Source organism: Vipera berus (genome assembly GCF_964194415.1).
Source record: "Vipera berus genome assembly, chromosome: 3".
In the NCBI taxonomy this organism is placed as follows: Eukaryota; Metazoa; Chordata; class Lepidosauria; order Squamata; family Viperidae; genus Vipera; species Vipera berus.
This window is the reverse complement of record NC_138204.1, coordinates 181,732,802-181,760,706: the sequence shown is the minus strand read 5'-3', so window position 1 is coordinate 181,760,706 and position 27,905 is coordinate 181,732,802. Positions and strand designations below refer to the sequence as shown.

The 27,905-nt window shown below is 36.5% G+C and overlaps 1 protein-coding gene across 1 annotated transcript in view; it reads right to left on the bottom strand.

The window, feature by feature from the left end:
- Positions 1–27,905, bottom strand: part of LOC308666711 (uncharacterized protein C8orf34 homolog) — a gene marked incomplete at its 3' end in the record, with an annotated part of 130,949 nt that overhangs the window by 41,950 nt on the left and 61,094 nt on the right. Inside the window, exons 11-13 of the mRNA XM_081325606.1 lie at positions 24,995–25,115; positions 15,988–16,481; positions 9,964–10,057 (exon numbers count right to left, since the gene is read on the bottom strand). Coding sequence (XP_081181732.1) covers positions 9,964–10,057; positions 15,988–16,481; positions 24,995–25,115 — 709 coding nt within the window. The remainder of the gene's footprint in view (positions 1–9,963; positions 10,058–15,987; positions 16,482–24,994; positions 25,116–27,905) is intronic.

The following is a 27,905-nucleotide window of genomic DNA, read 5'->3' as shown; positions in this document are numbered from 1 at the left end:
CAGTGTTTTCTCATTCTTGCTGGGTCAAGATGTGCCACCCTCTTTGCTTACTAGGCTTTATTTCCTGTTAGTAAAGGAAGTACACTGAACTGAAAAGTGAACTGAATACTCCACTCTAGAGCCATTTTCCCAGAGTTTAATATATTTGTGATGACTAAAGGGAACAGGTAGAATATGAAAATAATTTTTTTAACCTGTCCTATATAAAAAGATACATCTTTAGAAGGGACGCTTATTGGAAATTGCTGAAAATTCTTACTTATTGTTGTTCAGAGGAAAGTAGACCCCAGATCTGTGCAATGTTAGCTAAAGCTAAAAATTATTTGGAACAGCTTTGGATCATGAGCAAAGCAATTATCAACCATGAGTTTGTCCATGGGTAACTACCCTCCAGAAACCAATAATGGAACTGATCTACCTGGTCTCCAAAGGGCAGGGCCAGTCTATGAACCTCTGGGCAGTGGCACAGCAGTACTGCACTGCCCACAAATTTGCCAAATTTCAATCCCATGGGAGTTATTTATTTATTTATTTAATTTAATTTCTATACCGCCCTTCTCCTGAAGGACTCAGGGCGGTGTACAGGGCAAATACCATAAAAATACTATATACAAAAGTTAAAAAAAAATTAAATAATACAGCCCAGTTCCAATAAAATTAATACAATAATATTAAAATACCCCAAACCCATCAGACCAGGCCGGACTGTTCAAATAAGTATGTTTTTAGGTCACGTCAGAAGGAGCGAAGGTCAGGAGCCATCCGGAGCTCAACCGGTAAACGGTTCCAAAGGTCTGGCGCACCCACAGAGAATGCCCTCCCCCTGGGGGTCGCCAGTCGACACTCTTTGACCGACGGCACCCTAAGAAGGCCCTCTCTGTGGGAGCGCACTGGACGAAGGGAAGTTGATGCCGGCAGCAGGTGCTCCCGTAAGTAATCCCGACCCATGCCATTTAGGGCTTTATAGGTCATTACCAGCACCTTGAATCTTACCCGGAGGGCAACTGGAAGCCAATGCAGCTTGCGGAGTAGAGGTGTTACATGGGAGTATCGGGAAACTCCCACCACCACTCATGCGGCTGCATTCTACACCAGCTGAAGCCTCTGAGTAGTCCTCAAGGGCAGCCCCATGTAGAGAGCATTGCAGTAGTCCAAATGGGAGGTCACGAGCGCATGAGTGACTGTGCGCAAGGCATCTCAGTCCAGATAGGGCCGCAACTGGCGCACCAGGCGAACCTGGGCGAAGGCCCCCCTAGTCACAGCTCCTATATGATCTTCCAAGGAGAGCTGTGAGTCTAGGAGGACTCCCAAGTTGCGAGCCCTATCTACGGGGGGTAATACCTCACCCCCCATGGTTAGAGATGGAATAATCTGAATTTCCCGAGATGCCGGCACACACAGCCACTCAGTCTTGTTGGGGTTGAGCCGAAGCCTGTTCCTCCCCATCCAGACCCGAACCGCCTCTGGGCATCGGGACATCACATCGAGGGCATCACTGGGGTGGTTTGGGGTAGAAATAAAAAGCTGGGTATCATCAGTGTATTGATGATACCCAACCCCAAAATCACGAATGATCTCACCCAGCGGCTTCATATAGATGTTGAACAGGAGAGGCGAGAGGACCGACCCCTGAGGAACTCCACAAATGAGAGGTCTCGAGGCCGACCTCTGCCCTCCTGCCAACACCGACTGCGAACGTCCCAGGAGGTAGGAGGAGAACCACCGTAAGATGGTGCCTCCCACTCCCAACCCCCTGAGACGCCGCAGTAAGATACCATGGTCGATGGTATCAAAAGCCGCTGAGAGGACTAGGACAGAGGAACAACCCCTGTCCCGAGCCAGCCAGAGATCATTCACCAGCGCGACCAATGCCGTCTCCGTGCTGTACCCGGGCCTGAAGCCCGATTGGTACGGGTCCAGATAATCAGCTTCCTCCAGGAACAAAGGAAGCTGATGCGCCACCACGCTCTCAACAACCTTCGCAAGAAAGCGAAGGTTGGAGACCAGACGATAGTTGTTTAAAACAGCTGGGTCCAGGGCAGGCTTCTTGAGGAGGGGTCTCACCACCGCCTCTTTCAAGGCAGCAGGAAAACTACCCTCACTCAAAGAAGCAGTTATCACTGCCTGAAACCAGCCTCGTGTCCCCTCCTGAGCCGAATAAACCAGCCAGGAGGGGCACCGGTCCAATAAACATGTGGTGGAGCTCAGCCTCCCCATAATCCTGTCCACCTCTTCCAGAGTCACAGGATCGAACTCCTCCCAGATGACATTGCCAAGACCGCCCATGTCCTCACCATCAGACTCTGCCCAGTCGGAGTCCAAACCAGTCCGGATCCGAGCGATTTTGTCCGACAGATGTTGGCTAAACTCCTCGGCACGACCCTGCAAGGGCTCCTCCCTCACCTCCTGATTAAGGAGGGAGCAAGTCACCCTAAACAGGGCGGCCGTTATGTGTTCTGGATTTTGGATGCATTCTGAAAATCAGCCCATTGAAGTACCTTGGTTCAAAAAAATGTTTTGCTTAGTTAAAGGTTGTAGACACAAGAGTTTTAGGAATAACATATAGATTAAATTAAATGTGAGCATATTTCTCCATATTGGGGAACAACATGACCAAGTGGCCAATGTTGCTACTTAATCTGCAATCTAGGAGCAAACTATTGATGGACAGCTTTGGAACTTCTACTGCCCTTATGTAAAATTCTGAATCTTTATCCTTGAAATAGCTCCCCACCTCCAGAAGATAATACTGCCTCGGGGATCCTTCAAAGAGGCAATTAATCTTTGTACTGTAGGCATATGGATGTCCCCAGTTTATTGTAATCATGTTGCTAAAATAAATTTGCATCTTCTTAATTTTCTCCAGTAAGGCAGCAAATATTGCCTGTTATTAAATGCTCTATTGGTCCACTGAGTCATCAGTTGCTTATTTTAACTTCCAACATTTAAAAATCAGCTATCTGCTATTAGTACGTTAAAGTTATTTTGGACTGTGTGGTATAATTAGTTCATGTTGTGCTACTATAAAATATTTTTAAATCCACAATTATAGAGGTTATACTTAAATACTTTCAATAAATAATATATTTTCTTCACATGCTTATTCATCATTGATAACGTTGGAATAACAAAAAATAAAGGCCACAGTCTTAATATTTGTGATAGGAAATTTGGTTTTATTCATTATAATTTTGATACTTATAACTATTGTAATGGTAGTAAGTATGTGATTCAGAAGCTGAAATCAAAAATAAAAGAAGGCAAACACATGTCTAACTGAACAACAACACAACCTTATGCACACCATTCAGGAATAAAAGCCATTGAATTAAATGCAGCACACCTCCACTCGCAGTTGAAATAAGTAAATGAATACTGCATATGTCATCATTCATAACTCCTGGGACAAATTTCCTAAGTCAGTCCAAAGCAATCTGGTTCAAATGTTTGTTTCAAACATATAAAATGCACACTTATGTTACCAAATGTTTAAAGCAGTAAAGATTTGAATAAATAATATATTTGAAATTAAAATATTTTACTTATGCATGCATTAATTATTCCACATAATTCACTAAGTAAAAGCTTTTGTGTAACAATGTGAAACTGCTAATTCCAGTAAATTATGCTTGAATAAATACACACATGCATATAAACATCTTCCACAAATTAATTGTTCATTCATTTCTAAATTTATTACAATGAACAACTGTCCATTTACCCTGAGCACTATCTATAGAGGTTCTTAGTACGGTAGCATATATAACTCATTTTCCAATCCTTCCAACAGTAATCCTATTGGCTGAGCTACACACACACACACACACACACACACACACACACACGATGTGATCAAATGAAATAACATTTCATCGAATAAAAATGAGACAAGGTTATAAAAATATGAGGAATAAAAAATCTGAAATGCAGAAAATTTTTGAGGTGTGCTTTTTACCAGACAAAGCTGAATATACTAAATGTCAATCTAAAAGAAGAAGGATAAAATTAAACAAAATGAATTTTATTAGAAATGCATTAAAATGACTCTTAATCATCTTTACATATGGTTGCTGTTACTGTGATAAGATCTGGAGTTTGGTACATTTGTAGCATCCACACTTTACAATAATTCCACCACATGTTGCATTTATAAAACTAAGATTCTATTATGCACAATAAATGAAAATAGCTAGTTATCTGCAAGTTATATACTTGGGATAAATTGTTCTTCATTGCATCCACAATGTCATTCACAAGCCTGAAAAATAAAAAAGGATGAAGCACTATTAAATATTAAAGGAATACATGATTAGAATAAATACAGTAATAATAAATAATTAGAATACATATTCTTCATATGAGTATTTAATTTTGTTTCTTAATATAAGCATATGGATGTGGACAGCGAAAACAACAAGAGTATGAAGTTTAAATAAGATTACACACATCAGTATGAATTTAATATGATGTTGCAGAAAAACATTTAGAACATATCAGTAACTCTGCCTTTTCCCATCTTCATTACTTGATTTTTACTGCACCTCTATGTTTTACAATGCTTCTTCCATCTATTTTCCCCACAACAACAATCCTGTGACTTGGTTTGGGCTGACAGAATGCGACTGGCTGAAATTATCAAAGCAGTAATCTTTGGTATGTGATGGAGCAAGAATCTTACGAAATCATTAAGACTTTGAAATATAAAGATCCAAATTCAAGATACATATATGATCACAGCATCTTTGGTAGGTAATGAAAGGAAGGAAAAAGAAAAGACTCAGGGTGCGACATTCAGTTTAACATGAGTTTGCCTAATGCAGTTCATTAAATCTTTAGAAAAAACCTAAAGCAAAAGAGAATGAATGAGCCAGCTTTAGTGAAAATTTATGGTAGTTGGCTTTCAATTCATTTTTCACTGTATTATTTTTATTACGTCTAAGGAAAGGAATAAAAAATAAATGATAGAATAAATTAGATTTTAGATTTATCTTTACACATTCCAGCTTTACTGAGTTTAAAAAGGAGGGTCACAAATAAAGTAAAAAATTCACAGAATATAGGAAATGGAAATCTCTCTTGAAAGTTTACAATGCATTGGGAATGTTTATTTGAATGTAAGTAAGCTCTTTCAAACCAAATGACAAGTTAAACATTTATATTTCTAGTATGGTTTATCTTGGCATTTCCTATGAAGGATATTGATGTTGAAATCAAGATGAATTAGGAATCCTTCTAACAGAACTTTAAAATGGAAAATCTTCCTTGCATTCAGAGTTTCAATACACATTCAGGTAAAATGGCTTAAAATGGTTATAGTTTCATTCAGAATGGAGATCTATTATTTATTTATTTATTTATTTAGCGTATGGTATATCATACATGGACTAGCAATACACACGGGTATTAACATTTTATCTAGATTAGTAAAACTTAACAAAATATAAATGTTAAAAAGATCTATATTCAAATACCAATGTCTCTAGACCAGACATGTCAAACCCGCGATGTCACATGATGTCGCACATTGCCGGCAATGGGGTAGGCATGGTTTCCTCGTGACGCGTCCGGTCCGAGGGCCGGCAGTTTGACATCCCTGCTCTAGACTATCTAACCACTGAAGTGCAGAATTGAAGCATAGTAGAGAAACACTATCTTATAACTTATACTTTATAATTACCAGCACTGGAGACTTGGATTGTGGTCAGTGTTATCATGCTAGTAAAATAATTTTATCAGAAATAGTTCTGATAAGAAATATGTTATATTGGGGAAGTCGGTCATTGTGATTTGTCCCATTAACAGTTGATATGTTGGTTAAAACTGAACTAGGATTGTTCACATTCTTCAACGGTAAATCAAAATAGAGGATGTGGACACTAGATGATGGTTGAAAATGACTTCATGGCACTTAATCAATCACTCAGTGAAAACATATTAGAAGCAATTGATTGATGCTCTTCTGATAATGCCACATCTTCATTTGCTCTTCCTTTTTCTTGCACTGAAGTCCGTATAACTGTCTGATGGCATCCCACTCATTTAGGCATAAGAAGTTATAGGAAGAAGTACCATTTATGTGCATCTTCCCATTTACCCAGTTCAATCTTGTTAATTCAAATTTAAACAATTTACAGGGCATCAAAATTTCAATTTTATTTTAGAATTTCATTCAAAAAGAAAAAAGAAAGGAAAATGACAATTCAGATTTTGCTAGCCTAGCATATACTGCATGGGACTCTTTGTAGATTGCGTTATAGCAGCAATTTTAGGATTGGCTAGGAGAAACTACAGCATTAGGAATCAATGTGAATCTGAACCACAAATCCAGGCTTTTTAGAAAAGAAAGCCATTGTTTGATACCTGGAAACTTGCATCCTTCAGAAAGAATTATGATGTCTGCACACTTTACCCAATTCAGCTGAAAAATGCATAGTCATTTGCAGATTTTCATTGCAATGGAAGACGTACAGTTTATGATTTTGATTCAGTCCTGAATCAAACTGGATTAGCCTTCAGATGAGTTGGATATTTTGTGGTTGGCCTTGGTCCTAAGACAACACTACATATATTTTGTGCTTTGGATTCTGCTTCCTTTGTTCTAACATATTTATTCATTCATTAAATTCATACCTACAGCAATCAGCTGGATTCTGCTGATTTACAGTGTAATTAACAGCATAAACAAACCAATGTGATTTTTTTGTCACAATATTTTTTTGTTTTATTCTGAATGTTAAAATACAAGCTTCCAAAAAAGAAAACAACCAGAAATTTTACAAGAACAACACAAAATTAGACAAAATATTTTAAATGTGCATTAGAAAAAAAAATACATATACATATGCATATGTTGTCCCTCTAGTTGAATACTGATTTAGAAATCAGTCTTAAATCAAACTGGATAGCTTCCACATGAGTTGGTTAGTCTCTGTCCTAATAAAACACCATGTATATTTTGTGCTTTTAATTCTGCTTCCATTCATTCATTCATTCAATTTATTTATTTATCCTTCCATCTGTCTGTCCATCCGTCCATCCAGCAATCAGCTCAATTTTGCCGATTTACAGTATAATTAACAGCATAAACAAACCAATATGATTTCTCAGGAGGAGAACATTCTGCCTTAAGGGAAAGTCATAATCTACAACTTTCAACGCCATTCAGTGTCCATTCAGAAATGGAAAATTCTTCAGCAGGGTCTATGGGGATTTAAGAATTTAATAGTAACCAATTAAAGTTTTCTAACAATACGAAGTATTTCATGTGGGCAGACAAATAATTTAAAAAGAATCTAGTCTTGTGGCTACTATAGCATCTTTTAATTTTTTTAAAAAAAAAACTATTTTACTTGCTATAATCTTTTCCATGTTCATAATAGCTTTATACTTGTGTTGAAATATCCTAAAATTGAAGAATGCAGTATTAGCTGAATTCAATTGATTAAAAGTTGAGTTAAAAAACACCTGTTATTGAGAAGATTAATTCTACTGCTCTTCTGTTCTCAACTGTACATTATGAAATTTAATTCCTATCAACACTAAATCACATATATAATGCCTATGCAGATTTGTGTCTTATTTATTAACTTTCCTTAGCATTTTTTGTATATGGGTAAGACCTTCAATTGCAGTGTTTACAAGGAATTTGCCATAGAAAGTCTGACAGGAGTTTCCCCGACTCTCTGTATTACAAACATTTCAACACCTGGATATTGGCAGCCTCCATTTTCCAAGACTTGTCCTTCAGTTGTAAGTTTGGCCACAGTGACTACATTCCAAAAGCAGATGGCTGCTATTAGCCATATAATTATTTTTAAAAGGCTTATTCTTTTACCCAATTTACCATGCTCAGATATCACCCAAAGTACAATATTGCTCAGATCAAACAATGTTTGTTCTCCTTCAATGAACCACCTATTTTGAGTGACCTCCAATTAAATAAATAAAAAGTCTACTATGAAAATTGATATATGGAATAAAATCAAGATTCAAACTACTGCAACCTTAAAGGTTTTGGAAGAAAGTAGCTATTATTTCAGTTAAGGAGGTTTTACCACTCTCTGCCTTCAAGCTACAATAAACAGATTGTTTTGTTCATGACAGCAAGAAACAGATTTTCTATTTATAATCCAGTGGGTTGATCTGAAATAGCAATGGGAACAAAATTAGGCATTTCTAAAATGCAAATATTTACTGTAAAACTCTACTTTCCTTTCTGTATATTCTTATTTTTATTGCCTAAATTTTATCCAAATGTTTCTGATAAAGCAATTAAAATTTTTCATTAAATGATAAAAGCATATACCAGCATAAACTTGTAATTCTAAGAAAAATATGAAAATCTATTTGGCATGTTCTCTTGGACCTAAAAGGAATTCCATGGTAGTAGATTGTATATATTGAGGCAAGAAGGAGCAATGGCTCCTTAAAAAAATAAAATAAAATAAAATCACAGCACCACATTACAAAAATGAGGAAAAAAGAAATAATTAAATAAAACCAATAATACTCAAGAACAAAAAGATATAGAACCAAACAAATGGCCCTAATGGTTATTTCTAACCAAGACAAATTGTCTACTGTTCAAATATTTTTTCTTATGTTCTTCCTATTTGGAAAGTTGTTAAATCAATAAAGATACATTTACTTTGAGCAGTACCTAAAGCTTGGAAACAATAAACTATGATCTAGTTTCTGATGTCACACGAAGCTAATGAAAATGTGATACAACTAAAAAGAATTGTAGCTCTGATCTCTCTGGCATGGACACCATGTTCCTTCACAGCCATAAAATCTAAAATAGCTTAGAAAATCACACATTTGTCTTTCTTTCATATCACAAGCTATTGTGATTTTTTTTAACAAATACTATTGTCAGAATAATTCCTATTCCCACCTACCTTATTTAGGTTTACTATTATCACCATGTATAATTTATTGTAGCCTCTTTACATAGCTTGGGTCCGGGATATTTGAGGGAACACCTGCTGCCAGCATCAAGTTCCCTTCGTCCAGTGCGCTCGCAGAGGGAGGGTCTTCTCAGGGTGCCGCCGGTAAAAGATTGCCGGCGGATAACACCCAGGGGGAGGGCCTTTTCTGTGGGTGCGCCTGCCCTCTAGAATCAGCTGCCCGTGGAGCTCAGGACTGCCCCTGACCTACGTTCATTCCGCTGGGACCTGAAGACTTGGCTCTTTGAGCTCTCTGACCCAGGCTGAGAATTTTAACTGAGAATTTTAACTGGGGTTTTATTTTCAGTGATAATTTAATCTTTTAATTGTCTTTTAACTTTGTATTTTATATTGGTGTGATTTTAAAATGCCCTGTAAACTGCCCTGAGTCCTTCGGGAAAGGGCGGTATATAAATCTAATAAAATAAATAAATAAATAAATAAAAATACATCGAGATCAGTTAGCACATGCTGCTTGTCTAAACTGTATTACATAAATGTATGTTTTCTGTTATGTTTTCCAGCAGCAGAACCATACACCCAAGTTTATGAATTATGTCTCTGCACTAACAAACTGTTCAGACAAATAAAAAATATCCTGTTTTGTTACAGGAGGTAGTGAATTATTTGTCAATTAGAATTAAATCTGCTAATATTAAACTGAACTCATATATGTTTCAAATATTGTTTGAATCATCTATTAAGTTTTATCAAATGTGTTCATCAAAAGCTTTTGTCACTATGTAGTTTTTATTCCTGTTTTGTAAATATGTGACACTTTTGTTAAAAAGAGGTAAGTCTGAGTTTGTGGCACAGAGAACAAATGATGCAGTTTAGGCGACTTTAGGTCATTCTCAAACTTATAGGCTGACCTCCCAACCAGAAAACTAGACATTTATTTCCATAAATAAATAAATAAATAACAAATACAAAAATTCTATTACATGTTACAAGCCAACAAGGGTACACAACTAAAATTATTTCATTAGCAATGAATCTGATACTAATCACTCACATTTATCTCTATTTGCTTCTGCTTCTTCACTTTCAGTATCAGCTGGCAAAATCCATGGCTGGTGAGCAAGCTGAAGTTGTTGTAGGAAGTCATCCTGCCACAAAAATAATTCAGTCAGGACAGAAATTAGGTTTGCAATTAATTGAATTGATTCTTTAATTAAAAACAATTACAGATACTCCTGATTAATCTGGTAATCTTCTTCCTCTATTTCAAGGATTTTTCAGGAAGAGACAAGGAAAATTCTGTGAATGTGTAAAACATATATTAATCAGTAGAATTGCTTAAGAACTAATTAAGAATTGTCTAAAAACTATTTCTAGTCTCACAAAACAGATGCTGAACTGACTGCATATCACAGCTACGTAACCTACAAGATTATTTATGGAACACAGCAATGGAAATCCAACTGAAAGGGGTGTCAAACTCAATTTCATTGAGGGCCGCATCAGCATTGCGGTTGCCCTCAGGGGGCTGGGTGGGTGTGGCCAGGGTAGGCATGGGTGGGTGTGGCCAGGGTAGGCACGGCCTACTGGGTGGGCGTGGCTGGAGTGCATGTGGCCTACTGGGTGAGCATGGCCAGCTCTACATCATGCACGTCAAGAGTATCTATGGGGGCCTGGGCAGGAATGGGACAGATCTGAGGGTCCCTGGCAGAAGGAGATGGGACCGGGGCAAGTGTCAAGGCATGGTCCACTGGAGGAGCCTCACTGTTCCTCTCAGGCCATGCGGGGGGAGCTGGATGGTGGCACGAAAGTCAAATGCCCAGCCCAGCCCTCAAGCACTCGCAGCACTAAGCCCAGCTGCACTTCCCCAAGGGGGTGCCCAGCAGCACTTACCTCCTCCTCAAGGCTGCTGCTGCTGTGCTTGCTCTCCTTAGCCAGGTTGCTCATGATGGGTACAAGGGCAAAGTCAAGAGGGAGGCCCACTCCCTCTCCATGTGAGGAGACGTGGCTTTATATCCAAAGCTTCCTTAGCAATAGGATGGGAGACCCCCCCAGGATATGCCAGGAGGAGGGGGCAAGGGGATGGTGAAAGGGCAGCAGGGAAGGACTAAGGCAGGACTTCCCTCAGACCCTCCCTCTCCTTCCTTCCTTCCTTCCTTCCTTCCTTCCTTCCTTCCTTCCTTCCTTCGAGTGGTAAGAAAATATTTGAGATAAAGGAGGGAGAAAAACAGGCAAGAAAGGCAGCTGGAGAAGTGTCATCCTTTGTGATGAATGAAGAAATGCACCATCGCCTGGAAGTGGCCAGCACATGGCCCTCGCCTACTTCACATATCCGGCTTGGTGGGCTCTGGGGGAGGGGATGCCATGAGCAGCACGAGAGTTGATGTTACCTGTGCAATGCTGCCCAGGCCCCAGCCTGCCCAGTTTTGCCAGGCAGCAGGGTGCTCTCCTCACAGTGTCGAGAGGCTGAGCTGGGTGGCATGAATCTGAAGAGAAGCGCAACACTGCCCAGCCCCTAGCCGGCCCGAAGTAGGCAGGGCCATGTGCTGGCCACTTCCAGGCAATGGTGCATTTCTTCATTCATCACAAAGGGTGATACCTCCCCAGCGCGCGCCCAGGGGGTGGGGCTGATGCAGCAGGGGCTGGTCCCTCGCTGTTTCCAGATGGCCTTGTGGAGCTAAGACTGAATGCGTTTCAGCATAGATGGCCACCACGAAATTGTACATTGGCCGGAGGCAAGGTAGCGGGGGCTGTTCCCTCAGTGTTTCCAGGATGGCTTCACAGGCCACATGAAACCACTTCACAGGCCGGATCCGGTCCCCGGGCCTTGTGTTTGACATGTCTGTGCTACAGGAAGACCCTGGGCTGCATAACTAATGCAAGTAATTACACTAATTTTTTTAAGTGCCTTTTTTAAAAAAAGTATCTATTACTTTATTTTTTAACTTCGGAGCAAATTATAAAACTTGCAGTAAAATCAGTAATTCAGCCTCTCCTTCCTGCTTCTGGGATGCCTTAACTTAATATCTTTACCCCAAATTACACCAAGAGTAAAAGCAATTTTTTAACTGAGTGAATCGGTAAAAGGAAGAATCTGGTGCTTTTTTGTTCTTGCCGAATGAATATGCTCAAAAATACATTAGTTACATATTAGTGTGGAAGCTGAGTGCTGGTCCAAGCCTCAGGTCTTGAATGACCCAACTTCAGAACAAAATAGGAGTATGTTATTGTCACCACCAAAGCAAGGTCTTCTATCATCACCTCAGAGAAAGTAGAGGGCTACAATTCTGTAAGGAGACTTAGCAAGAGACCTCACGGAAATTCTTTTGAATATCTAGGACTTTTTGGATTTAACCATATTATTATTTAATTTATATCCACCTTTCAACTCAAGCAGAAATTTGAGGGCAGCTACTAAAATTTCAAACCAAAAACAAAATACAGAAATTTAAAAATGCTATACAATATCAACATCAATTAAAAGCCTGGCAAAAGAGATGGATCACTACAAATTTCCTAAATATTGAGTGGATGTGGGAAATGCATTCTATATATTGGAAGCAATGCAGGATATGTAAATTTATGCAAATTTAATTAATCCAGTAAAACTCATATGGTTAACCTTCTACTCTTTCTTTAATCTTTATGACATTCCTAACAAAGCTGACACATTGACAGGTCAACTCTGTGTAAAAAAGTAGCAAACAAATGAATGTTGATATACATTGAACAGCTGTAAGTTATAATAGAATCCAGATTTCTTTCAGGCCAATTGCCCACATTTTAAAACTGCTCATTGAACAGGGAGGACATTATTTCACACTGTGGGGCCCTGTTGCGAATTTAATTCAGAATTCATAGGAGGAGGATCTCCCAGACACTGGTTCAATATTGTTTGGAGTGCTGTAATTATGCAGTGAGTTCTTTTTATTAAACAGAATTTATCTATGAAAATAAAAATGAGTATCTTAGTTTTATAAAGCACTTCTTTGGGTAACCAACAAGGCAAAGACTTTTCAGAGAATGTGCAGCAATTTCAGAGAAATAATATTAAATAATATTATTTAATAATATTATATCTAGACTAAGTTCCACACACATTATATGCTTCTCATTTTCATTTTCACAGCATTTTTATATGTGTTTTTCTCACCCATAGTCTTTTTCATTTGATCATTCATAGTATTTTATACTTATCAGCATAAATATACATTGTGATATTCTATACATAATTCCTTTCACTCAGTTCCAAGTAGCTTCTATATTCTCTTTCTTTATATCTATTCACCATTCACCTAGTTGGTGAAACTCTCATCATCCATCCGTCCTTCACTTATACACTCTATTTTTCATCTTTAAAAAATCCAATCAATCATACTTTTAGATTCCTATTGATTCTTTTGAATTTATGAATTGAATTGTGTGTAAACCTGGACTATGAAAAAGCTAGACAGAAAAAAAAGTAACTTGTTTGAGCTGTGGTGCTGGAGAAGGCTCCTGCACATTCTTTTGACAGCAAAGGTGACAGACAAACAAATTATGAGATCAAACTCACTGAAAAAGGCAGTTATCCTTGGAATGGTCCGCAGTAAAAGGAAACAAGGCCACTAAGAAACAAGATGGCTACAGGCTAGCAAAGCTGACACCAGCCAGAGCATAAAACAACTGAAAGAACTCATACAATATTGGGAAATGTGGAGAGAGCTGGACCATAGATTTGGATATAACTGAATGGATATCATTATACTTAAACCAATAAACAGGTTTTTTTCTAAGCAGATGTCCATCAAGCTGTTGCCATTGTCATTCTTAATCATTCAAGTTGGATCTCTGAATGGCCCAATTGCTCTCTCATTTCCTTCCCTTCCAAAGCCCAATTTTACTCCAAAGATTCTCGCACCAGTCTATGCAAGCCTTGATTTGCAATCCAGAGAGTAACTTGCAACCTCCCAACTGAAAGGTATTTGCAATGTCCTGAGACATATTCATGATGTTTCTTTCTACAGGTTAGCTTTAATTTTCCCTATGCCCTTGAAGAAAAAAATGGATATTAAAACAAAGAAACCAATGTTCAAACAAAAAACCTTAGAATCTATTTCAATGTTAGTAGTAAAACATAGCAAACTAGAAAACAAAAGCTTGTTGTCTGGATGTTTTCTTTTCTTGCCAACCCAATACACCTAAGTCCTGAACTCACAAGCACAACTGGAGCCAGAGTTTCCATTAGTAAGCAAGGTGGTTGTTTAAGAGAGTCATGCCTCATTTCATGAATTTTTTTGGCCAAAGTTCTTAAGCGAATGTCTTGATTTGAAGTGAATCACGTGGTCATTAAGCAAATCCTAATTCACCCCATTGGCTTTGTTCATTGGAAGCTGGCGGGGAAGGTCGGAATTAGTGATCATTTTATGTTGGAATACTGCAACTGTTCTAGGTAATGAGAGTTCCCAAGCACTCTAATTTTGATCACGTGGGCTATCACAATGATTGTGTCTAAGCATAAGTCATAAGTTACAATGGCACTGGAAAAAGTGACAGTTATAAGTCATTTTATAAGTTATAAAAAGTGACAGTTATAAGTCATATTGCTAAGCACATTGGTTTGTGCTTAAATTGTAAGCCGCCCTGAGTCTTCGGAGAAGGGCGGGATATAAATGGGATTAAAATAAAATAAAAAATAAAAATTTTTCCAGTGCCCTTGTAACTTCAAATAGTTGCTAAATGAATGGTTGTAGATTGAGGACTACCGGTATACAGGTGCTAAGACCTATCACAGACTCCAAAGAATAATGGTCTGAAGTGAAGCATTAAGAATCTACACTTCATAAAAGAAAGGATGAAACAGTAATGCTATGATGTATAGATGTATCTGTCCCACTTGCAATTAGAGAAATATTTGAAGACTAAAGATTAAATGTGTATATTTGCATGTAGAAAAGAATTTAAATCATTAGTTTACACAGAACGTAGCAATAACAAAAACATTTATCCATGTTATACTGCTTGGTTTAAATTTGAACTAAGGTAGTAATGTAACACACCTGCAAGTTTGCTATACATTTTCCATGCCAACAGAGCTGAGGGTATGTGTACAAGCACTCAGATCATCAGACAACTTATAATTCTTTCAGACAGGATAGCAAAACTAAAACCTTGGACGTTTTACAAAAAGAACTTTACAGCTGACAGGCAAGTCTTTGCCAAATTCTTCATGTATCCCTGCCTTAAAAATGTTTATAATGTGGTTTCTTCCATAAAGAAAATAAAAGTTTTAAAGCATTTCATCTATTAGAAATAGGGCATGGAAAACTGCGCACTAGAGGCCTCTAATTTGGGAAAACAAGAAAAATAAATGATAAAAACTGTTCTGAATTGTATTGTTCAAGCGCTATGTACTTTTTATATCACAGCTTAGTATGCAAGGTAAAATACAAAATTGGAGGCTAAAATTGCTAACTAAAGCACAAAAGAATTAAAGGCTGCTTAGGGTATCTTTCCTCCATGAGATCTAACCTGGTCCATGATTCAACTACAGTCCTTAGTTTAGCATTAAGTCAGCAAATGAATAGGAGGAGCTAAGAGGTAGATCTTGGTTGTTGGTGGACACAGCCCCTAGATTGCCAAAAACCTTCTCACTTGTAAATCACTGTGCCACAAGAGTCTATGATGACAAAGAAAGGAGAAGGCATACTGACTTCTTTTGATGACCAAAGGCCAATATTTTTAAAAATATATTTTTAAAAAACAAAGCATTCAGCCAATATGTTTCATTTTCAAGCCAAACACTGAAACGGAAAATAAATGTATAAACGAATACGCATGCATAAATGGCATGCTATGTGCAATGTATGTATGTGTGTTTGTGTACATACATGCATGCACAGAATCTTGGGAGCAATTAAAGTGTTACCAGCAAGAAGCATTAAATAACAGATACAAATAATGAATTTCTTCTCATCTAACTAATATTTTAATTAATCTTAAAGTTTGATAAGTGCATTAGAGAATAATTATAAGGCTAATACAGAAATAAAGTGAAGCTGTGTTACAGTATTCTAATTCTTTTTTTAAAAAAACTTACTTCAGACATACTGCTTCTTTGAGTAATATTTCCTAGAGTAACTCCAGTTGTTTCAAGATGCCCTGTAGGACTGGTGATGGTCCTTCCAAGTTGATTCTTTGATATTAAAGACTGGCTTCTTTGCATACTAATGGTTCCTTCTTTGTTTCCTTGGTTGTTAGGGGAAACAGGTCTTTGTAACAAAGTATTTGGGGTTGCAGATCTGTTTAGTGGAGTTGGCAGCCCAGAAGATCTGCTGGGCTGTGTATTGGAAGACTGAGGTCTACTGTTTGTAACAGTGGAGACTAGCAGGCTATTGTTGCTGGATAATGGTGGTGATTTGTTTCTCTGAAGCTGGAGCTGAATATCTTTTCCACTCTGAACTGGTCCTGAATCTTGGCTAAGGGTTATTTTAAAATTTCCTTGGTGATCTAGTGGAATTACATGAGTTGATTGTCCACTGGTATTTCTTGATAATCTTCCTTCTTCCCACAGTGCTAGGTCCTTTGCAATGTCTGCATATTACAAAAATTTGGCATTATAATGGAAGAAAAAAAATAAGAAAAACTTTATAATTAATATAATATAATCAGCTTCATTCTAACCCAAGCAAACTGTTAATAGGCTATACTACTAAGTCATTTTCAACTGGAAAAATTTGAATGCCTTTTGAAGCATCACTCTTATGAAGAGTGGACTTCTTCTGGGAGCATCTATGATGAGATTCCCACTAAAATGAACTGAATGTTTTGGTGTTTTGGAAATCCACAGAAAATCACATTTGGAAAAGAGGAAAAAAAATCTGCTTTGTTTTCAATACATGACAAATCTTATTGCATTCTTTGACCAAGTGACAAAATTAGTGGATCAGAGGAATGCTGTGGATATAATTTACTTGGACTTCAGTAAGGCATTTGATAAAGTAGATCACAAACTACTACTTGATAAGATAGAAAAATGTGGGTGAAACACCATCACCACCAGATGGATTCGTAGCTAGCTGACTGGCCGTACTCAGCGTGTCCTCAATGGAACCGCATCTACATGGAGGGAAGTGTGTAGTGGGGTGCCCAGGGCTCTGTTCTGGGCCCAATGCTCTTCAACATCTTCATCAACGATTTGGATGAGGGGATAGATGGGGAACTCATCAAATTTGCAGACGACACCAAGCTGGCAGGAATAGCCAACACTCCAGAAGACAGGCTTAATATACAGGAGGATCTGGACAGACTTGAACACTGGGCGCTATCTAACAAAATGAAATTCAATGATGGGAAAAGTACAGTTGTACATTTAGGCAAGAAAAAAATGTACAGGTATAGTATAGGGGGTACCTTGCTCAATAGTAGTAATTGTGAGAGAGATCTCGGAGTCCTAGTGGACAATCACTGTAATATGAGCCAGCAGTTTGCTGCAGCTGCCAAAAAAGCCAACATAGTGCTAGGCTGCATTAACAGAGGAATAGAATCAAGGTCACGTGAAGTGCTAATACCACTTTACAATGCCTTGGTAAGGCCACACTTGGAATACTGCATCCAGTTTTGGTCATAGTGCTAGGCTGCATTAACAGAGGAATAGAATCAAGGTCACGTGAAGTGCTAATACCACTTTACAATGCCTTGGTAAGGCCACACTTGGAATACTGCATCCAGTTTTGGTCACCACGATGTAAAAAAAGATGTTGAGACTCTGAAAAGAGTACAGAGAAGAGCAACAAAGATGATTAGGGGACTGGACATATAAGGAATGGCTGCTGGAATTGGGTATGTCTAGTTTAATGAAGGTAAAGGTTTAATGAAGGTAAAGGGACATGGTGGCTTAGTGGGTTAGGATGCTGAGCTTGTCAATCAAATGGTCGGCAGTTTGGCAGGTCGAATCCTGAGTGCCGTGTAACAGAGTGAGCGCCTGTTACTCATCCCAGCTTCTGCCAACCTAGCAGTTCGAAAGCTCATAAAAATGCAAGTATAAAAATAGGGACCACTACGGTGGGAAGGTAACAGCGTTCTGTGTGCCTTTGGCGTCTAGTCATGCCGACCACATGACCATGGAGACGTCCTCGGACAAGTGCTGGCTCTTTGGCTTTGAAACGGAGATGAACACCAGCCCCTAGAGTTGGAAATGACTAGCACGCATGTGTGGGGGAACCTTTACCTTTACCTTTACCTTAGTTTAATGAAGAGAAGTACGAGGGGGAACATGATAGCAGTGTTCCAATATCTCAGGGGCTGCCACAAAGAAGAGGGAGTCAAGCTATTCTCCAAAGCACCCAAAGGCAGGAAAAGAAGCAATGGATGGAAACTAATCAAGGAGAGAAGCAACCTAGAACTAAGGAGAAACTTCCTGACAGTTAGAACAATTAACCAGTGGAACAACCTGCCTCCAGAAGCTGTGAATGCTCCAACACTGGAAGTTTTTAAGAAGAGACTGGACAGCCATTTGTCTGAAATGGTATAGGGTTTCCTGCCTGAGCAGGGGATTGGACTAGATGACCTCCAAGGTCCCTTCCAACTTTACTATTATGATAAGATTATGATTATGAAATATGTTAGAGTATGAGAGAGAAAGTTTTCCATTCTTAGCCCTGCTGGATCTTGAATGTTTCCTGTACTTTTCTAACCATGAATATTTGCAGGTCTTTGATACATTTAATGCGAGACAAGAGGCTTACATATCTTTTTGATTTCTCATTCTCTCTAATCAATCAGCCCATGCCAGTAAATTATTGTCCTTTTTGAAGAGGTGCCAGGAAGAGGTATATTATAGATTCAAAGTGAGTCCATGACCTTCATTACATTTACAAGATCAGCCATTTTGGGAATGCCTGATCCTTCTTCATTATTTCCCCAAAGTACGTCTATTATTATTCACAGCATTTTTCTCAGACTTTCTTTCCAGAAGTAAAAATAGCCTTCATGACAAACTCATAAACTATTTAAAGGTTGATATATATATATATATTTATGAACAGTTAACGTAATTATTTCCCCTCCTCAGTTTTGGATCTATATGTTTAGATTATATTAAAATAAGCCAGAAGTTCATATGAACTTTGAATTTCATCAACTTTTTATTGAACTCACAAAAGTGTTCATCGACTTTTTCATCAATTTTTTACTGAACTCCCAAAAGATGACATTTATAGATATTAATTCCAAAATGAAAGAAATGACTATATCAAAATTTCAAAATACTATCAATATCCTTGTTATATTTTTGGTTATTTTTAGCCTGTACCCAGTAAATAACATTTCTCTTATCTTTATATGTTTTCCCAGAAATTGCATACTAAATAATAGGAAGGTTGAACATATTTTGAAATATGGCAAGGCCAAATATGTCTGTTATCATCAGCTAGATAAACATATATGTGCACATACATAGCCATACATAAACACATTATCACTCCCCTTTTATAATCAAAATGAGTTGCAGCACCAAAAGCTCTGCATTTATTTCTCTATATGATTCCATTCCCTCCTGTACGTTTACCCAGTCTGGTTCTTAACAAAAATCTGTCCTAGTTCATACTTCTCCTCAGTGGTGGGATTCAGCCAGTTCGCACCAGTTCAGCAGAACTGGTAGCTAATTTTTTGTTGCCCAGGCTCAGAATGGACTTCCAGAAGTGGCATCCACACAGAAAACCCTTTGTTCACATATTTGAATCCCACCACTGCTTCTACTCAAAATTATTCATGAAACAGAAAATTGTTAATAAGCAAACTTTTCATATTTTAATGGCTATCTGATAATCTGACAAGTAATAAGATTGTAATTCCATAGTGACTGCCTCAAATAATATAAATTGCTGTATTCTGATAATCAGTTTGCATATGTAGACTACTAAGAAAACTTCTAGAATAAACATGCACACAAAGAATAGCATATGTTATTTTTATAGAAATTAACTCTTATTCTGCTCTCAAATTGGAATAACCTTATTAAATGGGTCTTTCATTCTCAATTACTTATAATTTTCAGATATTTGCCCCAGATATTTGATTATTCAAAGCTTGCCAGCCTTCAATGCATTCTATCAAACAACAAGCTGCAGATAAAGGATCTTGGAAGAACAGCTGGTTCCTAGAATCACAGGTTGGGATATTATTACCTGGTCAATATTCAGACTTTCTTTACTTGCTATGTCAAATCCATTTATGCTCTTTTCCTTCCTTTAATCACAAGCAGATTTATGAAGCAGTTGTTCCCATATCATTGATATGCTATTTGATATTTCAGCTCCAACCCTCTGCCTTATACTTTATTTAATGTTTCACTTTATATTACATCTTTTTATCTTTATGGCATCCAAAGTAATTCTAGGAGCATTGAATCCTCAGATTTAATTTCACACTTAATGTAGATATAATGAAGGTTATTGCCAGCTAGCCAGACTCCAATTTGCTTTTTTTTAAAAAATGTTTTGTTGATTTTTAACATAATCACCTTTATATTTGGTAAACAGCATGTTGTCTGGGTTAGTATTTTAAAAACAATCAAAACAATTAATTTCTATAATTCTATAGTCCATATAATGGCTTTGCTTGATTTTCTCTTCTTCCAATAATATTTTCTTTTGCCAACCTTAAATTAATATAGTTTTTATTTGAATAAATGACAATTAAATATAGACATTTTTCTTATGTTTCTCCAAATAATAACCACATCAGTATAAAGCTTTTCTAATTTCCTCATCATAGATCCTGTTTATAGAATTCTTAATTAAATTTGTTTTCCCCACAATATTCAAAGCATTCTTACTGGTTAAGATTTTCTCCAAATTAGTTACACTTACGTATAAAAAACAAAACACAAAGGAAAAAAGAAAGAAAAAATACTGTTACTTGAGGGGTTCATCCCTCTTAAACTAATCTTCATTTATATCCAAAATCTTTCTGTTTCTTTAACCATATTCAAACAGATGTTTAATTTTTAAATATTCCCTCTGGTAAATCTCATCATCTAATTTCTTAATTCTCACTTTAGCCTCTTTTTTTTTGCCAAACATCTTTCCTGATCAATATGCTTTGCTGAATCAAAGAATCTTTCCATAATCTGAAAAGTGTTGTTGCAGGGTACAAAAGGCAAAACAGGTAAGATGGTTTTTTTGCCCCTTTGTATTCATTGAGAATCATTTCCTTTCTTTCTTGATTTTATTGATCATTTTCTCTCTCTCAAGTTCTCGTAGTTCTCCTGGAAGAATCCATTTTGTCATATCTTTTTCTTGTCCTCAAACTTATTTTGTAATCTTAGGGCAGGGGTCTCAACTCCCAGAAGTCCACGAGTCATAAAAGAGCCGAGGTTGCCGACCCCTGTCTTAGGGTATAGGTTACCTTTTCCATGTCCAGTATTTCCTGTAAGTTTTTTCCAACTGAGGTAAATCATACTTTCTTCTATTGTTAAGTTCCATCTTGAAATCTCTCTCCTCTGTCTCATATTTAGTTGTCTGTTGTTTCTGCTCACTCTCTGTTTTTATTTTCTGAGAATTTTTGTCTTGTAAAGTTAAATTGGAGATGTGTTCATTTATATTTTCAAAGTTATTAATTTTTTGTGGTTTGATATCATTATTGTTTGGATTAGTTGCAACATAGCATAGATCTCCTTCTGGAAAGTATTTGTTTTTTCTTGGTATATTCTTTCTGCAGATTTCTGGTCTTCAAAACCAGAAAAATCAGGGTTTTCCTTTCTCTGCAAACAGCTTTAGAATCATAGTTGAGTTGGTATTTGTAATCCAGAAAGGTCAATTCTTTTTTTTTTAGAGTTTATAATTCTCACTTTGTAGATAGCCTAAAATGTTTTTTTTCTTTTTTGTCACAGCTGTTCTCTGTTATTAAGACTTTGAAGGTCAACAAAACCAAGTTATCTTTTCCTGGGCTTTGCCACTCCCAGTAATAAAGCAACTGCACAAAACTGGAAGCACAGACTCCAATTTCCACTTGTTGACCAAATAGCCTTTCTTTGTATTTTCATACAAACAATAATCATGACCAGGAGAAATAAAATTCCATAGAACTATCTATATATGGACATCTTGGTTCAACATGCAGAGGAGACAATAGCCCAGCTTGAATCACCATCTCCTCCATTCATCTATTTAATGTCTTGTTCTCAATGTGGCTTATACAAGCAGAAATATGCTCCCAGTTTGGCAATGTAAATTTTCAAAATTCTCTCTTCAAATGTAACCTCTCAGGTTGAAGTGATTCTACATCATTCCAGAGGGAATTCTGATTTTAGAGGTAGCACTAGAAAAAATCCAAGACCTGATGTGCAGGCATTAGGTGGGTGAATAGGTCATACTCTGGGGAGAAAGTTGGGCTTGATGACTTTCAAGCTTTTTCCAATTCAGTAACTATAGAAAATAGTAGGAAACTAGAGGCAACCTTAGGTATGGATTTTGCAACAAGCATTACTGCTGCTGTCTATTATTTATTTTTTATTTAATTACTTATTATATCCCACCTTTATTATTTTTACCAATAAATCAAAACAACAAACATATCATCCTCCTATTTTCCTCACAACATCAACTCTGTAAGGTGAGTTGGGCTGAGAGTGGTCTGGCCCAAGGTCATCCAGATGGCTTTCATGGCTAAAGTGGGGCTAGAATTCCCAGTCTCCTGCTTTCCAGCCTAGTGTCTTAACCACTGGTTCTCTCTGGTTAATGCCTATTATTTTAAAACAAAATTTTTCAAATTACATTTGAATAGCATTATTAATGAACTTAATAAGATCCCAAAGGGGTGTCTGATCAAGTCAACATTTGGTTATATAAATAAGGTTAACAAAATTACTGTACACTAGGGCTGTATACACTTCAAAATCATTTAGAAGTGTTTAGCATCTCAAGGTAAAGTGATTCTTAAAGTAGTTGTGCCTTTTTTTCTTCCATATTGAAACATGAAACAACATGCTTTGTTGAACAGAAAGAGTCTGTGATCATGTGAGGTCCAAAATAATTAGTCTGAATCATTTTTGAATGATGCATAGTCCTCTTACATACTGTTATAGAAGAAGACACCATTAAAATGTCTTTTATTCAATAAGAATATGTAGTTCATATTACAGTATGTCTTAATCTTGAAATAATCTGAAGACTTCATTCAAGTTATTTTCAAATGAGTTATTTTTATGTTAGCAGTTTTAATAATTTTCCTTGAAGTTTAGTTTAAAAAATAACCCCCTTTTAAACAGACATCACTTGAAATTTGTAAAATACCTGTTAAAATTTGGTTTAAGAAAGATAACATGGATGTTATAAGTTAAACCAAATGTGCAATAAATCCTCTTTCAATTAAATTAACCTGTGTTTTTGCAAATGGCTTGGTTCATGACTTATCTGCAATGAAGGAGAGATGGTATGTTGGAAAAAATGCAGTATTTATGTTTCAGTTAGTTTCAATAACCATTATAAATATGGCACAGCTTCAGTTATCTGCCAAACCTGATTGGTTCTGCTGATAAGTAAAACATTTAAATCATTTCTCCACAGTTAATTTAACAATTTTAGTACAAAACATTTATTTAGCATTGAATGTATTCTGATTTTGAACATCAACTTTCACAAATGAAAAAGGAAGTATTTCCAAAAGAACAGTGTCATTAAATACTTATCAAAGCATGTATTTGGCCCATTCATTGCTTTTACAAAGCTCATGTCAATGACACTGAATGGGAGGAAGTACTGTACATGTAAGAGAATATTATATAGCAACCTTTTTAACAATGAAGAGGCTGTGTGGATAACAAGAGGTCCCAACTAATTGCTGGATACTTGAAAAGGAAACCTAGCAAACCTTTTATTTGCTAAAAACCAAACGCATTTTTGCATTCTTGGAATATTGGAAATAACAAAGAATGCCATTTCTCATGTTTTCCAATGTTCAAGGTAATATTTAGATATCAGAGCCTGCATGTCTCCATGGGCTGGAGAAAGAGCAAGTAGTAATAAGAAGTCAGAAAAACAAAGTGAGAACATCAATAATTAATGGAGCACCTTAAAACTTCTCATGTTTTAAAAATAATTGACATTGTCTGCCTCCTAAGAACAGCCTAATAAAATATATAGATTTTAATCAGAGAAAGAGTCACTGAACTGTTTTTCATAAACTGATGCAAATGTACTGAAGATACTGTAAGAACAAAATCAGATTAAGAGGTTTATCTGTTTATTTTAACTAATAACAATTTCAAAGAAAGTACCCTGATAATAATGAAATGTATGAATTTGCCAGCAGAATTACACCTGCCTTCTGTTTCCAATAATGATGCTAAAAAAACCTACAGTCTGATGGTAATAATCAGCCTTAAGCACCTGGCAAATATAAGGTATAATGACTTTTGGTTAGAGATGTTAGTATTAGGTATTACCTATTACCATATTTCCTAGTTTTTCTCTTTTTTCAAGAAGTATTTTTTTTTATTGAAGAGTTTTAAAATACAGTTTTCCTTTAAAACTGTATTTTAAAACTCTTCAATAAAAAAAAAAGAAGTATTCATCCAGTAGTTTTATTTTTATGCCTTTTATATTATGGCAACAAAGGATAAGCAATTGGAATAATTTGTTTTCTAAAAATGGGAACAAGAGCTTAATAAGGAAACATTCTGTGACACTTAAAATAGGAGACTGTCCTACTTCCATGACAATTAGTGCTCCATTCCTTTATGTGCTTACTACATCTGTCATCTTTTCTCATGACAATTTTGGTCATGTAAATATAGCAAAATTAAGAATTTACAGGTTATTCTTCATAATTTGGATAAAAGTCAAATGATTTAAGAAAAAATATCTCCTTCAAAAGCTGGATTTTCTAAAGTTATTTGAGAAAATGTATGCAGTATTGCCTAACACCATTAATAAAAAAAATCACTGTCATATTATTATGTGAGGTAATTATCTCATTTGATTGCTATATAAAACCTATTGTCTTGCCAGCCTATAAATCAACAGAGTAGCACAGTCATTCAGGTAACCTTTTCTTATCACATTCAGCCAAAGCATTTTTCTTAACGTCTTGTGCATAACGTTTACCAGAGAGGTGTTTTTCCATAGTTTGTAGTTCTTTTGCAGCCAGTGAATCTTCTAATAGTTTCTGACTTGAAGAGTCTCTACTTCTTGAACACATAATGTCTAGAGCCCAGGCTGGCTGATTCTAGAATAAATAAAGACAAGGAAGGACACAATTTACAATTTTGTGAACTGTGGATTCATCTAACATATATCAACTCAAATGACCCATTCTTTTAACCACACAATTAAGATAGTATCAGTAGTATCAGGAAACTATCTTTAACATTTTCACAAGTTAAGGTCAATGTATTAAGGTGACATTTTGACCAAATCCAGATATGATTTAGTTTGCATGAACCCATTTATTTTACTGAACGGCATTGATCTCAATATGAATATAATCTATTCTTTTAGAGGCAAAGAGCATCTCCAATACCACTATATAATTGCAACAACTTAGGACAATAGCAATAGCAGTAGCACTTAGACCTATATACTACTTCATAGTGCTCAGTGGGTTAGGACGCTGAGCGTGTCGATCAGAAGGTTGGCAGTTTGGTGGATCGAATCCTGAGTGCCGCGTAGCAGAGTGAGCACCTGTTACTTGTCCCAACTTCTGCCAACCTAGCAGTTTGAAAGCACGTAAAAATGCAAGTAGAAAAATAGGGACCACTACAGTGGGAAGGTAACAGCGTTCCGTGCGCCTTTGGCGTCTAGTCATGCCGGCCACATGACCATGGAGACGTCCTCAGACAAACACTGGCTCTTCGGCTTTGAAACGGAGATGAGCACCAGCCCCTAGAGTTGGAAACAACTAGCACACATGTGCGGGGGAACCTTTACCTTTACCTTTTAAGCAGTTTACAGAGTTAGCATATTGGCCCCAACAATTAGAGTCCTCATTTTACCAACCTCAGAAGGATGGAGGGCTAAATCAACCTTGAGCCAGTCAGGATTGAACCCTTGGCAGTCAGCAGAATTAGTCTGTAATACTGCATTCTAACTACTGCACCACTGCAACCCCTACAACATTATTATACTTTAGAAGCATTATTGTGAAGAAAAACTTTCAGCTATTTGGTTACTGAGCAATGTGATATACTAAAAAAATACTAAAGTACTAAAAAACATCAACTGATTTTAGAAGTTATCTTTAAAATAAGAAACTAAAATAAATTTGGTAGTGGTTTATTTGCAGACAACAAAATTATAAGCATGTAATTCATGAAAACAAAGTGGATCTTAAAAATATTAATTATCCATACTTTAAAATATAAGTACTCTTCCAAATTTCTAAACAATATTTGATGATAAATACTAGAACATTCAAATTAAACACTTTGTTACTGTGCAAGACCATGGGAGAAAGCTGTATAAGTTTATCTTGGAACTATTCCTGAATACGTATTTATCAGTCTGAACTTCACAAATATCTTGACAGATATGAAACAAAATTGTTAAAAGATATTCTGTTTTTCATTTAAACACTTACTGATAAAAGACATGTACTGTAATCATGTTTCCTTAAACCATGCTATTATATTTTTAAAATGTAAGATAAGGAATTTTAGCCATAACTATATAATCTACTGATATCTAAACCTTGAAGTTTTGCATTAGTGCAGAAAAGAAACACTGGCTGCATTTAAGTATCATAAAACCTGCTAAAAGATTCTGACATATTTTCTTACTCAGGAAGAAAGTGACTTTGCAAGATTTTCTAACAAAAGTGATCCAATGCTTAGAGTTTGTTTCCACATCTAACCTTCTATCCCCAATTTACCAAATTATGTGTATGGAAAAACATATCCATTAATGGAAGAAATATTTAAAGATTTATTGCTGTGGAAATATGCATGAATGTGAGCAACAGGGTTAGAAGTACAGTAAATGATATTTATGTCTAGAGAGCCTTGCTAAATTTATGAAAAGGTAGGTCTTCTTTATATCCATATACACAATTAATATTGTGTTTGAAGGGAAACTGCTATATGTTCAAATCAACAAGATTTATGGATATCCTTCCTTCCATCCATCCATCCATCCACCCATCATTCGATTATAGAGAAATCAGGGAGGTACAATTACCATTGGATGAACCTGTTCTTACTCTTTTGTAAGAAGCAGACGAGTTGGAAACATGACTGAGGACTCTTCAATGTAGAGTCTTAATTCTCATGTCAAACATTCTCTGACCAATCTGAAACTTCAGCCATTAGTATTAAAGGTTGTATGTTCAACAACATTGCTGCTGCTACATAAATTGGTTCTATTTCTCCCTATTATGATATTCTACTATTGTTATGCATAAAATTGTAGTTGATTTATTTAGGGTTGGATTCAAATATTGACAGATGGACTGCCTTTTGCTAAACACAAGCTACTTGTTATCTACTATGTGATCAAAGTAAGCAAGGAAGCCTATATTTGCCTAGGAATGATGGAAGCTGGGTGACACAGAATTTATAGAAATCAGACATTATGTACAATATATTCAAACAAAAAACTAAGGGTATGATTGAATACCTGAAAGTCAAACCTGTTGGCACAAAGAGAATAGTTTCAGCCATTAAAGCATGCTAAAGTGTGTGCTTTTAACTGAAGGAATAGTGGCTTTCCACACCTAGTGCGTAAATTGGAGATGGAATTTGCACAGCATCCCAGGACTGAGGCAACTAGATTTATAACCGTACTTGCTCTGATATACATTTTGTTGTGTGTGTGTATTATACCAATGCACAGTTCAATTACTATGTCCTTTGATCTACAATGTCATCAAAGCTACTAATGCCATTTTCTAGAGACTTGCTATACAAAGATATATAGAGGCCTGGAAATTTACAAATAACTATTTTGTAGCTTTTAAACCTAACTATATACAACTGCAAATTTAATGGTCCCTTTCTAGTATCAATACAGGAACATTAATTGC